The sequence below is a fragment of the Lepidothrix coronata genome, unplaced genomic scaffold, assembly GCF_001604755.1.
Source record: "Lepidothrix coronata isolate B3197 unplaced genomic scaffold, Lepidothrix_coronata-1.0 Scaffold124, whole genome shotgun sequence".
Classification (NCBI taxonomy): domain Eukaryota; kingdom Metazoa; phylum Chordata; class Aves; order Passeriformes; family Pipridae; genus Lepidothrix; species Lepidothrix coronata.
Genome location: NW_016690304.1, coordinates 5217348 through 5231574, shown reverse-complemented (window position 1 = coordinate 5231574; position 14227 = coordinate 5217348). Strand labels below are relative to the sequence as shown.

At 40.0% G+C, this 14227-nt stretch overlaps 1 protein-coding gene across 10 annotated transcripts in view; it reads right to left on the bottom strand.

Moving 5' to 3' along the window:
* The window catches only part of ANK3 (ankyrin 3, node of Ranvier (ankyrin G)), a 362370-nt gene that overhangs the window by 135245 nt on the left and 212898 nt on the right, over positions 1-14227 (bottom strand). For 7 of the 10 annotated variants that reach the window (XM_017825985.1, XM_017825988.1, XM_017825989.1 and 4 more), the window contains exons 2-8: positions 11900-12001; positions 11342-11440; positions 10852-10950; positions 6734-6832; positions 3602-3787; positions 3027-3050; positions 1711-1809 (exon numbers count right to left, since the gene is read on the bottom strand). In XM_017825985.1, coding sequence (XP_017681474.1) covers positions 1711-1809; positions 3027-3050; positions 3602-3787; positions 6734-6832; positions 10852-10950; positions 11342-11440; positions 11900-12001 — 708 coding nt within the window. The remainder of the gene's footprint in view (positions 1-1710; positions 1810-3026; positions 3051-3601; positions 3788-6733; positions 6833-10851; positions 10951-11341; positions 11441-11899; positions 12002-14227) is intronic. The other 3 variants (XM_017825992.1, XM_017825993.1, XM_017825995.1) reach the window with 1 other exon arrangement.

The following is a 14227-nucleotide window of genomic DNA, read 5'->3' as shown; positions in this document are numbered from 1 at the left end:
ACCAGCAATAGTAGGTACTGGTTCAGTATCTTAGCTTTGGAGATTTACCTTCATTCATAAAACACCGTGTTGAATGAAGAGTGGCCAGCACCAACACTTTTCACCTGAACTCCTACTTACACTTAAAGGAAAAAACTCTGGGTCTGTGTTGTTCAAAATTTCTATTCCTGCTCTATCACACCCTCCACCAATTCCTCCTATTAATCATAGTCTCTAAAAAAGAACTGTTCAGGGTTTGTTGGTTTACTTTGGGTTTTTTTAATACAAAAAGTTGTAAAAGTAAAATAGTAGTTTCTATGCTAAATAATCACAATATTATTTTATTGTTTTCATGGGTTTGCAACGCTTGTCATAAACACTTTGCTGCATGCAAATATATTCCTTAACTATAGAAGCATTCAAGTTTTTAGCTATACAAACCATCTAAAGTAAAAAAATACTGCAATTCACTTTTTGCTCTGTGCAAATCCTCTAAGTAATAGTATAAGAGCTGCTGGACTACCCATATGACATAATTCCCTTCATTAATATAATCTTGAATATACATTGGGGTTCCTTTGCTTTTTCTAATTTAATTGAAAAGTTGCTCCAGAATCTCATTACTTATATGTAATATTAATTATGAAATAACTATTAAATAATATTAATTATGATGATTTAATATTAAATCTCTAAATTTCTAGAAAACATTAAGTCATGGTCAGTTTATACCTATTTACTCTTGCATCAGCATTTGCCTTCACTTTGAATGCCTCTTGTTCCCTTGATTTTATCTTCCTATAGTCTCAGGGATCACTACCACATTTCCTCCCTGGCTTTGTTTTGGTAAGGTTTAGTGAGCTAGATTTTGCACAGCCTCAGTTTGTCTTTTTTGCTGGTTGGTTTGTTGTTATTATTAATTTATTTATTTGGTCAGTTTTGGTTTTGGGGCACCAGGCTTGCAGAGCAGTCCAGCTGCCTCTGGGAGGATGGACCCACTCCACAGGCAAGAAGGCAGAACTGAAGCCACCATCAGCTGCTCCCCAACCAGCCCAGAGTGAACCAAGGGGACACTGGGAAAGCCCACAGTATTTCACTCCTGGCTCCTGACAATTTTTGATCCATCAGAGGAACTACCCTGTCACTCCCTGGGCTGTGTCTTGGCTTTGGTGCCCCCTTTACAGGGTCAGGAGGGTTAATTCCCTCATTCTACTGTGGTTTCTGCCATACAGCTCCCATTATTGACTCCTCTCCACTTCTAAATCTCATTCCATTTTCGACCTCTCCAGTGTCTCAGATGTCCTTTATTATGTATCACCTGACTCTCATATATGCAGTGAAGGGACAGATGCTTTATTCACCTGCACTTTATGGTCACTGGAAACAACTGCACAGTGAGGAGAATTCAACAGGGACACAACACTCCTGCCATACCTTAAAGCTCTGGATGGAAGCTTTTGTATCACTGAATCCCAGTCTACCTTTGTTCCAGCAACACTGGAACTACAACAATAGCAGCTCCTTTTGATTAAAACAGATGTTTTCAAAGGTGAGGACTAGAGCTCAGGTTCAGTTCAGCAGCCCAGGGAAAGCCCCTTTACACTATATGGTAGCATAACAAGTGCAGTCAGGTCAGGCCCCTTGGCTGGTGGGAGCGACACACCTCTGTGGAAAAGCTGCTGCAAAGTGATGTTTTAGGCAAACTAGGCATAATTAATATCTCACACTCACCCTTGCAGTGAAGTCCACAGCAGCACCCCGATTTAACAGCAATGTGGCTACATTGATGTTTCCATAGTGAGCAGCTATGTGGAGGGGAGTGAACCCGCTCTGGAAAAAAGAAAACAAAACACAACCAATAGATACTTTTTAAAAATATTTCTGTATTGCTCCAAAATCTGTAGCACATCACTGACAAAAGCTAGTAATAGGAGTCTGCTGCAAGTCACCACTCCAATTCTGTACTAGTTTTCACTCACTGATGTTTATTTATAGTATCTCAGAGAGATATAAATAAAATCATATTGCTATGCAGGACGGAAAAAAAAATTAACATAATTATTCTAGAAGATAAGAAGCTGAATAAAACTTTCAGTTATTCCAGAAAAACAACAGCAAAACATGTGAGTATTAAAGCAATGATCTGACTTTTATAAGAAATTAACTGCTAAGTAGAAATATGTAGTTATTGGTATTATGTCAGTCTTGCAAGTTAAATCTCTTTGAGATTCTTTGCAGAAGTTCAAATGCAAGTCATTTAATGGTATTTGCTAACTGATTTTTATAAATTCCAAGTAGATGCAAATGAAAATAACATCAAAGACTATTTTAAATTATTAATATGACTTTTTTTTCCAAGGGTTAGTACCATAAAGATCAGTCTCCCACTGTGGGCAATCACACTGGGTTATGTTCAGACACCCCAAGTTACCACCCTAATTAGAAGATGCTTTACTGATAAAATTACTTGAGCAACTGATTTTCATATTTAAGTAGTTTTACTTCCTTATAAAATAATGCTAAAACATGCAGCAATTCCATCAATCCTGCAAAGTATGAAACCTTATGGGAACTAGATGCGTTTCTAAATTGTTAGCAAGCCATGCTAGCTGCAACTGCCTTGCTTTGGGAGTTTTGCAGATATAAAACCACCATCAGATCATTCTATTTGCTGACACCATCAAGGTAAGTGTCATGCAGAAGCCTAGAATCAGACCTGGATGCACAGTGTGACAGGGTTGTCTGCAGCTCTTAACACATCTGATAAACACATGCTCCATGAGAATCCCTGAAAACTCCATCTTGCATAATATGGCTCTTTTACGATGGCAGTTGGTTCCCAAGAATGCTTAGCTCTTACTTTTAAACCCTAGTTTCAGCTGCAGAAAGCCCTGGTATCTAAACTACAGTCTTCTCTAGCACATGCTACTTCATTTCATCTAAAGCAGGTGTCTATCCTATAAAAGGCGATGCAGAAAGGAGGGAGAAATGATGCAGCAGCACTAAGTCATGAAGGAGTGATGATGCATATATATATTTATATATACCTCTGTTGTTCTATTCACCATCATCTAGGTTAACACATTTGGAAGCAAAGAGGGGGAAAAAATGAACGGTTAGTTCACCACTGGTGACATGGATGCAGAAAGCTTCATGATTGCTACGTGGCATGGCAGCTCAGATGGCAGCACAACTGGCACACAAAGGAAGCTCGACGGAATGGAAGCTCAATGAGCAAGTATCTTGAATGCTAATTGTTACATGTTTACCAAAGTTTTTAAAGTAGAAAACTGCACAAACAACTAATCAAATGGCTGAATTGTACAATACCTATAGCCCACCACTGTGGGACTGGCTTTCATTTCCAAGAGAATAACTCAAATAAAACTTTGTTTATTATTTTCCATTTGCAAAGTTTCTACAAGAGAAATTAACCCTGATTTAAACAGAAAGAGAACAGGGAAGAAAGAGGCAAAGGAAGCAAATCAGATGTTATTCTTAAGAAAAAGAAGTCATGTGTAACTGCAGCAAAAATGCTTCACACCAAGGGAGATCTTCGCCAGATGTAATACATGTGGTCAGGACCTTGTAGCCTCAAACCTTTTTCCTTTTTCCAACTGACCTTTGACTCCACATCAGCGTTGTGGTCGTTCTGCAGGAGCAGGGCTGCTGCCTTGGTGTCGTCCTTGCGGGCAGCGATGTGAAGGGCGGGCAGACGGACTTTTCCCTTCGTATCATTTTCGAGCAGCAGCGAAACCACCTGGTCGTGACCTTGCTGCAAAGCCACTGCCAGAGGTGTGAAACCATCCTGCAACATACAACAGGGACTATAAACGCAGGTTCCAAGCTTCCCAGGGGGTGGGAAGGGGAAGGGAAGAGATCTCAGCATTAATTAACAGTACTGGCTCAAATTCAAACGCCAAGTGTAACACAGTGCAAATTAAAATTAGCCCACAATGAGTAAAGTGTTGGTGAAGTAGGTTCCAAATGCTCAAAACACCTTTCTGGCACTTCAGACTTAACATAAAATTACAAGACACGAGCAAACAAACATGACTGAGACTTGAAGGAAAGAAAAAAAGCAAAATCACTCACAAATTAACAATTAATTATACAGATGCTTATTTATGTAAGTGTTTAATTATACAAAAGGTATAAAAAGCTGAAATTTTAAAATTAAAATTGTTAACGATGTCTCCATAGTAAATTATCATCCATTCCCTCCACATCTGTAGATTGTTATCTATTTTATTATTTTTAAGAAAAAACCACCCAAACCAAAACAAAGAAAAAAATCCCACAATACTTGATCTTTATCCTCTGACATATTTTATATGTGGATTTAAAATATGATAATTGAATATGAATACCCTATTCTCCCAATATACCAGTTGTTTTACTACAATTTCCATTTATGAAAATTTAAATACACATGATGGACAACGCTCTTACAAACAGAAATTATTTCCTTCAGGTTAGCTAATAGCCAAATCAGTGGAGAATAAGAAACCTGGAAAACAGAAATGCAGCAGTGACACAGAAGGATGTAGATCCTCACCCTGTATCAAAGGTGCAGAGTTGAAGTGGTAACTTTTTAACTTTTAGAATGCAAAGTAATGTTTTCAACAAGGAATTTCTTTCCCTAGCTTACCAAACAAATAACACCTCAATTTAGGAGGAGAAAAAGGAGAGGCTCTGAAAAAGAGCATATTTTCAAAATCTGGTGGGAGGAGTGAGAGGGGGGCAGGAACCATTGAATTCAGGGAATCACTGAAATTCTTTGAGTCCTAACAAGCTTTCCCTTATTTTTTTTCCCCTCATTTAAGCAACCTTTCATGCTCCCTCCAGCTCCCCATCCTCCAGCAGTGGGGCAGGGCTCTGGGCTGCAGTCAAACAACCACACAGCCTCAGACAGTGAGCACAGGGGTGTGAAAAACGCTGTGCAGCTCTGAAGGCCAAGAAACCTCTGTGAGCATCCCCACAAGAGGGCTCTGGCAATGTAGCTATGCTGTACCTGCAGAAATGGGGGCTCTTGCCTGGAGAAACCCTGGGGACCTTGGCTTCCTGCTCTACTTACACAGCTGATGGGGTGGCAAATTCAGCCACTTCACATAGGAGTGTAGGTATCTACAATGTCTTTGCTTATCAGGCTTTCTCTTCTGCTCAAAATGCTGCTAACAATAATATATATTAAAAAGCAATCTTAGGAAAACATCTTCTCCTTTCCCTAAGGAAAAGTGAGCAGGCAAGTGGGTTGGAGCCCTTCATTTCAAGGCCAAAAGAGCTGCCATTCCCTATACCTGCAGTTTCCTAACTCTGATGAGAGTTGCCCATCATTTCAGTGTGTGCAGAAATTCCTGCACCAAGGCCAAACAAACTGCCATCAGGAATATTAGCACTGACAAGAATGCATTTCCACCAAGTGCTCCCCGAAGGTGCCAACTTACAAAAGCAATTCCAAGTGCCGTGATCCAAGCACTATAATCAATGGCTGCAGTTTAAAACATAAGTCAAAGCCCATCCCAGAAAAAAAAAAAACCCACAACAAAATCAAAATCCAAAAATTCATTTTACAAAAATAGAACGAACTATTTTCTTTGTTTAGATTAAAACACCTTCATTAAAGAGTTTTATTTTTTATAGACTATTTAGCTAAGTGGCAATCCTTTAATTAAAAAAGTTCTTGTACTTAAGATAAAGAGAAATCAGATTTATATGGAGACTTGGAACAAGAGAAAATAAAAAAGTACCCATAAGCAACTATCTCAAACAAGAAAGGCAATCAAGGCAACACTGTTTTGTAGTCTGGTATCTTCAAAGGAATTCTCCACGGGTAAAATTAGACTGCACCTTATCATCAAGCTGAGTTGGAGAAAAGCTCAACCTAAACTGACATACAATGCTCAAGGGAAAAACAACACCAAAGGAAAAGATCCAAGTACCTATTCAATTTTATTTTTTTAAAATCTATTTTCAGAAAATTGTACAGTGTATACAGAGTATATTGAGACTTAGGAATGCTGAGGGTTCTGTGTCTTCCTTCTTTCCAAGTTTTTATAAAGAAGTAGAAATGAGATTACTGAAAACTTCAAATTTCAATTAATTTTCACACATAAAATATTTCATTTTGGTATATATTTGGTATATATATTTTCATTTCTTGACTTTCACATCTTTGAGGATTTCTAGAAAGTAGCTCTGATGTACACTTCTAGCTAAAACTCATTTTTAGCGATTTTGGAAACTTAATTTTGATCCATTAGTGATGGATTTTTTACAGTCTTGACTTCAAAAGAGTAAGATTCCATACCTACATCATTATACAGTGACACCATGAGGTATAGGGTGGCAATAAGCTAATTTTGCATTTCAAGTAACCTTGGGTTTTTCCTGGTATCCCAGGCTGGCTCCAAAGCACAGGCAGACAGTTGTTCTTGCCTTATGGTTGCCATCCTTCTCATTACTCACTATTTTTAATGAAAGCACAGAGAACTTTTATATTATACACACAGCTTCCCTGTTTCAGCACTTAACCTGAAAGATTACCAGTTATGACTAAGAACACATCTATATTTAGAACTGTTTCTAGTTAATTTTTTTTTCATTTTAGAAATGGGAAGAGAGAGCTTAAATTGCTGAGCTTTTTATTCGTCTTTAATTTTGTATTTAAAAGACTAGTTTGATATAAGCTGGCAGAAGTTGCTGCTGAAGCACATTTTACTTTGTTCATAAAGCGTGAAATTCAAACTTTTACCTCTGTGGCAAGGCTTTGACTGGCACCATTGTCAAGAAGAAACTTAACAACCTCCAGGTGGTTTTCTTGGGCTGCCATGTACAGTGGAGTGAAGCCATTCTGAAATAGGAAAACAAGAGTGTAAACACTCTGCAGACATTTCATACATACCACAGGTCTGCCAAAGTCAGGTAGATCAGGAGAGAAATAAATTAACCGTTTGTTCACACACCAGTTAATCAATCTCCCTTGACTCAACTGAAGATGGGAGAGGGGTAATATTATTTAAAGGGACACAGTGGAATCTTTCAGCCAGATACAATTCCTACAGTTAGGTGAGAATAATTCCTTTTATATCTATTGCGAAGTTATATGAAAAATCAATCTGGACAGATGATTTGGTAGTAATTTCCTGATAAATACAGCCACAGCACGGGAAATGCAAAATGGGACAGGGAAATACAATTCAAGTCTGTAGCAAAAGCAAGAGCAATGGCTCTTCGGAGTAATTGCCAATTTTTCCTCTTCTTTCCATTAGCTTTGACTTCTCTTTCACTTGTCCAGCTACATACGCCTTCCATCTCCTCAAAGAGCTGCCTTCTGAGCACAGTCTGCTTGTGGTCACTGAGCTACTTCATATTTCAGGCACCAGGAGATCTGAGGATCATTGGTTCTCAGTAGTCTGAGACAGGTTTATCAGTGTTTCCGACCACATTAGAGCATCTCTCAAATTATGCTTAAGTGAGTGATTTCAATCAATGCAATACAAGTATTAGAGGCTGCAGAGCTTAACTCATTCTTCAGTAAGTGCCTTCCTCTTACAGTCAATGCTTTTGTCTTTGCCTTAACTGTAAACAGGTCACAGCCTTTCAGAAATTGAATTTTTGGGGACTAACATTAAGGCAATGTATCTTTTCCCTATTTTTATAAGAACTTCTGAAATCTCTGCTACAGTTACGCAGGACACTGACTTGGATTCTGCAGAAAAACTAACAGAGCCAGAGATGAGCTGAGAAGAGTTTGGCCGTATATTTGCATCAAAGAAGAAACATCCACATTTGCTGGGCTCTGGAGAGGTGAAGGGAAACCACAGCATAAGACCTATAGGAGTGAAAGTGGGCTGAGTTACAGCTGCAGTGAAAACTGCCAGAGCAGCGGGGCAGAGCTGAGGGCACAGGAGAGCACAGGTGACCTGAGGCCAAGCACGAGGGAGGCTCCTCTGGCAGCAGAGACAAACACGAGGTCAGAACAAAGGACAGGAGGAGAGGAGATGGCGTGAACTGGATGTTTGATCCAAGGGGAACTTTCACCATCAGCCAGACACCGAGCAGCTGTGAGGCCACATGTTTACAAGGCTCGCACAAGCTGCAGGGTCTGCTGCTGCTGCCCCAGTATTTTGATCATTTGGTCTCTGTTCAGGAAAGCACAGCTACAAGCATAAAGTCCTATCACAGCCAAAGCCTAAGGTTAGCAATGTGTTAATGCACTCTCTAGAACCGAGGCCTAACGCCTTAGTTTCCACACACACAAAATTCTACTTAATTAAAAGCAAATAAGCCAGAAAGCACTTGCTTTCTGGTACCCAATATGTCACACTACAAGTTATTACAGTGAACAGCAGTCTGGCATTTGTCCCTGTCATTTCATGGCATACTCAATATCTATTTACTAACTCAGTTGGAAAGAAAGATTAATTTTTTCAGTTTCAAATATTTGCAGTTAGAAAGGCAGCAGGAAACACTACCTAATTATTAAGTTTCAGAAAATAATTAATAGGCAAAAATTCTCAGAACCAAGTATTACTATCATTTAGGGACATAGAAGAACCTTTTCTCCTATGTTAAATTAGCGTAAGGTTTTCAACATCTTCCCCCCCCCCCATATTTTGCATTTTCTTCTCTCTTCATAAAGAGGCTGGTATTGCCAGAGCAGCACAAGCCTAAGGAAATAATTTTGTCTTCAATAATGATACATAGCCCTTAGAAGAGGTACAACATTCAAACTCAGTAAAAATCTACAGTTTGGAGGTGTTTCTTTTACAGACGGGAAGATTTGGTTAAAGAAAACCCTAACATCCCTAACTGTCAGCATGGAAGAGCTGTTACCTTCAAGGAAAGAGGAGACAAAGCCAAACTCACAGAAAACAGGTCTTTTAACAAAACAAAAAAAATCTTTGGGTAGTCTCTGTGGGTATGCCAGATTCAGCAGAACTTTATTCTAAGCTTTAATAGGGCTCAAGGGATCTCAACGCCACAAACAAAGCTGGTCCAGGGGCTATTTGGTAACAGGGGGCACCAGGGACCTCCTCAAAAGGCTAATCTCAGCTGGGATATCTCACTGCCAGGTATTGCTGTGGAATGGACAATAATGGACAATATATGTGTTGCATGTTTGTCCCAAGGAAAAACACCAAAGGCAACCATAATGGGGTGGGGGGGAGAAATAAATCTTTACTTCTTGTATGTTAGTAGAATAAGGGTAACATGTGGCAAAACCTTAGGGTGTATGGACAATGCAGTTATATAAGATGTTTACAATCTCAGATTATTTTTAGTTTCAGGGCTGAATACACAAATTCTCAAACACAAGCTTTTAGAAAAGATCCTGTCAATCCCATCTTAATTTCTTTATCAGGCAAACCTTAACAGCCATGGAAGATTTTACTTAAAAATACTGTTTGTTGTTGTTGTGCTCTTTAAATGTAAGTTGTATGGTGCCTGGAACCAAATATTGCTGTACTAGCTAGTATAAAGGAGTAAAAAAAGGAGAACTGAGCCACCCATTTTCTTTGTCCAGGTGAAGAAAACATGAAATATAGACCACAAATAACTAGGATTCTTGAAATAGATTCTATTAAGCATTTTGTTCATATTACTTGAGAGACCAATTAATTAAAATCCCACCATGCTTCTTTAAAATGTAAATTTTTTAATTTCCCTTTTGAACAAACATTTCCTATCATGCCCACATCTTTATAATACAGAAAAATGGCAATACTGGGCCAGCTGAGAAGATTGTCTGAACCCTTCTCTGACACTGCCTGCCTGCTAGCCAGTCCCTGAGCAGGGAGAACAGGAATGGGGCAGCACGCAGGGACACCTCTGGCACAGCCACCTGACTTTCAGCAATCTGCAGTTTATGCATTTTTCGAGCCAGAGTTTTTCTGTTTCATTTCACTGCTCTGCTCTTAACACCAGCACTGTTTTATTTCAAATTCTCTATAATTGACTTAAACATTCATTCAAAGGACTTGACCAAAGTTATAAGCTCTGCATATGCTTGCAGTAGCTCCTTGTACAAGGAAAGGGGATGAGCTCAATTAAGCCTGAGACAGTCAATTATGTGAAAGAGGATCCCTTTATCTGAACACGTTCTCTCCCACTCTCCTGTTCTATCTGTATCTCCTCTGACTCTAACAAGTTAGCAGCTCATAGGACACTCCTAGGGCAGATCTCAGGTTGAAGGGTACATACTTTACTGTGCTGCCTGTTACACAACCACTTCCAGTACCCTGCAAACACCCCTGGATGTGCCTCCACTTCCTTCCTCTCCAGGGGTGTGCAGCTTTGGGACAACTTGAAACAGAGACGTTATTTCTACGTTTTCTCTGTTGATAAACGAGGTGGGCAACTGAGAGTTAATCCTAGGATTGCTGACATCCCATGTGGGAAAAGACCTGAACACAGCCTGGGATTTCACTGCATCATCACGCCTATGGTGGAGGATATGTCCATGATGCCTCCTGGTACTCTCAGACCACCCAGCAAGGGGTAGAGCAGACAAGGGAGAGCTGGAAGCATTTGAAGGTTTAATTGTCTGTTGAGTTACAAGATAGGAATGAACTCAACACTACACTCACTAAAGGGGCTGCTTCAGTAATAAAATGCCAGCCCTGTGTTCAGACTTTGCCCTTGCACCTGTTGTTGTTACCTGTGTGCATGGAACAGCCAAAAAAAAGACTGTTTTTCTTTTATGATACATTCATCTCAGTGACTCTATCAAACCCGATTTTCAAGAGCCAACATTAACACAGCGAGATCCACCAAATACACTTACAAATATTATAGTTTTTAAGGGGAGAACAATTTTAATGTCAGCAAAGTATTTGGCAGTACCAAACAGGGACGTTATTACTTTACCTGAGACTGTGCATTGACGTTGGCTCGATTCGTAACCAAAACTTTGACGACTTCTGCTTGTCCAGCGAGGGATGCTATGTGCAATGCTGTGTTTCCTTTCTGAAATTAGAGACAGTGATATTTGAAAGGAGTAAAAAACCTGAGCTTGAATACATAACACAATCAAGAACAGGTTAAACTTTAAACACTTTAAAATATAGTATTCCCTGCAATAAAATACTCCTTCTGAATGCCTCTAATGGATGACTTATTTTAGAAGACAGGGACAGAAACCAAAAGAGGAATCTACAATTTGTCTAGTAAATATCCTCCCTAGTAATGTGTGATATTTCCTATCATCTGAAAAGTTTCTATTAAACAATTATTGAGACCACCCCACCAGCGGAAACCAGGCAATTACTGCTGCAGCAATGCCTGTGATCATTTGGCCAACACCCTGTGCCCTTGCCAGCAGTGTGAACAAGGGAACAACTAGACAGGCCTGACTGACCTTTGTTGCTGCATCCACACTGGCACCTCGCTGTATCAGTTCAGAGACAACTTCTACATGTCCTTCTTTGGAAGCGAGATGGAGAGCATTCAACCCGTTCTGATTAAAAAAGAAAAGGAGAAGGGAAAAAAGAAAAGCAATGAGAAAGATTGGCAAAGGTTTTCCCATCGACCAAACATACCAGGAGACAAATTATTATTAACCCACTGAGAGGACTGCTTCTAAAAACTACTCTTAGGTAAATTTTACAAGAAATAGATTATGAGGAAAAAGTAAGAATTAAGTCAAGATATATTAGCTCTGGGGTCTCAAGTTCTGTGTGCTGTCCCATGATCTGACGTAATATAAATGGAATGAAAGATAACATTAAACAGCACAACATTCTCCAAGTGCACGTGGAATGGTCTCTGGGTAAGGGGGACAGTGTTAATTGGACAAAATATGTAAACATGGCTCATCAAAAGCATTTATCTCTGACATGAAGTGCAACTATAAAGAGAAATTAAAGAAACTGAGAAAGGTATTTATCCAGCAAATTTGATCAAAATATTCCTCAACCTGATTTGAAATGTTGATGTCCACTCCATTTTTTAAGTAGTCGAGAGCCTTTTCCAAGTTGCCAGCTCGAGCAGCTCTCAGGTAACTTGCATTTGTGTCAGACTGCAAGAGAAAAAGGAAAAGTCCCATTAGAAATTACGGCACAGTATAAATACACATTCCCTTGGATAAGGAGTTACTAATGATTCGACATATTGCACATTTAACTAGACAATAAAGGATCCCAAACCACTTTATCAAATGTGGGTCAAGCCCTGCTCTCCTTGCTCAGGCACACTCCCTGTGGTGTGGGTGGGCTGCCTGCCTGACTGGGCAGCACGAGGCTCGACTTCACATATGGACATGAATTATGTAGCACTGTCTAACATGCAAGGCCAGTCGCCAGGGACACATCTGGTACCCAGCATGGAAGACAAACATGGTAAAGCTCAGGAACGGGCTTCATGGAAATCACTCCGCTCTTTCCTAAAGTGCCACACCACCTCTAATATCCCAGTTGAACAGAGCAGACCAGTAATATGAGATCTAACGTGAGAGATTTTAAAAAAAATTCAAAACAGCCAACCACTGAAGGACTGGATTAGCAGAATTAAAAAACCCCACGGTTCTACAAATGATCACATTTTAAAGTCTCGTGTCTTATTACATTTTGGTTCATTTTCTCCATCCTCCTTCATTTTATAGCACATTTTTTTTTCAAAGTCTGTCCACATCCAGTGAGGAAGCCAGAAATCCTTAGTTATAGTGCCATCATCTAAACTGCACTCTCATTTTTTTTTTTTTCAGGTCTTGCATTAAAGACAGCTATGCAAATTTGCTTTATGATGACTTTAGTTTGAATGTAAGGATGGCGGAAATGTTGGTTAAGTCATGAAAGAATCACTGAAAGCAAATCCCATCCTCAGAGGGTTTTAACAACAAGTTATGCAAATATCCATGGAGGATGGTTTAGATAATGCCGATCCTGCCTTGGAACAAGTGGAACGAGCTGGGTTAGCTTTCAAGAGGGACAAATCGTATATCTGTGATTTTATCTGTGCCACAGCTTTCCCTGGCATCTTGGGCAGACAACACATTTTTTGGTGCCCTCTTCTCGATTGCTATAGCAGGAATTCTCTTCCCCCCCCCCGGTATCATTTCATCACAGGCTTACATCATTGCAGCTTTAAGTGCTTTATGATCCTTTAAGGTTATAAGAGAGTGCGACAATTACCTTCAGAGAAAAAACAAATGCAGTGAGAGCTAAGAGAAATACAAAGCACCCTGGCACCAAAACTCAGTTACTGTTGCGCAGATAATTTATATTTTTTTAATCCCAAATTTCTGGATTTGCTATATTTTCTCCTCTCCTGTCAATACAGCCACTGCAAACCAGATGTTCTGGTCAGGCATTGCTTCAAGCCCATCAGAGGCCACCTTCATGTGCAGGATGAAGCAGTCTTGGGCACAACGAGAGCAAAATGGTAAGTGAGTAGAAAGTCTGCTTTTTTCCTTGTACCCATACAAGCTACAAGAGTATATTTTACCAGTACTTTCAACACAACAAGCTCTCTCTTCCAAGGAGAGAACCATTACTCATGAACTCCTAGTTTTCTCCCAAGTTTTGCACACATGGCATTCTGCTTTGCAATGGCAGGTCACTCGCTAGCTTACAGCCTTCCCTGCTTTTAACATTCTTTTCCAAGCACACCACTCTGATCGTTACAAACCAACTTCTTGGCAGTGTGCTTCCAACAAAACCAAACGCTGATGTTTAATTAGGTTTTACCAAAACCGAGGTGCTGCTACAAACTACACGGTCATAACCGCAGAGACTACGGGGAGGAAAAGCTGCCTGGAGAGGTGTGGTAAAACACTTCCATTTGGAAGACCATCTGAACTGTGCAATGCAGATTATTACAGGAGACAGGTCATATTCTCAGTGCTTAGCAACAGCAGCCACCGGGGTAAAAAACAGGTCAGCATTTTATCAGCATTACTGAAGGTATGAGGCAGGACTCAACAGAGCGGGAGCCTTTTTGTCAGAGGGCAATTGCATGTCTGTTTGGCACAGTCAGCAAGTGGATGAGAATGAACATCAGCTGTTTACAGCTGCTTCTGGGTGGGGAAGGGATGCACCAGAGCAGCTTGCTATGGAAAATCATATCCTGCCAGTCACATTAACACATGCCAGACAAGGAGCACCACTCATACTCAGAGTCATTCAAACCTTTCTGTTCGCTCAAATAAAATGGAGGTGGAGAGGCAGGAGGACTGACACACAGTTGATATTCACATTGATACCTAACTGCAGTTTCACTGTAGAGGGAGAGCAATGCCTGTGTCTTT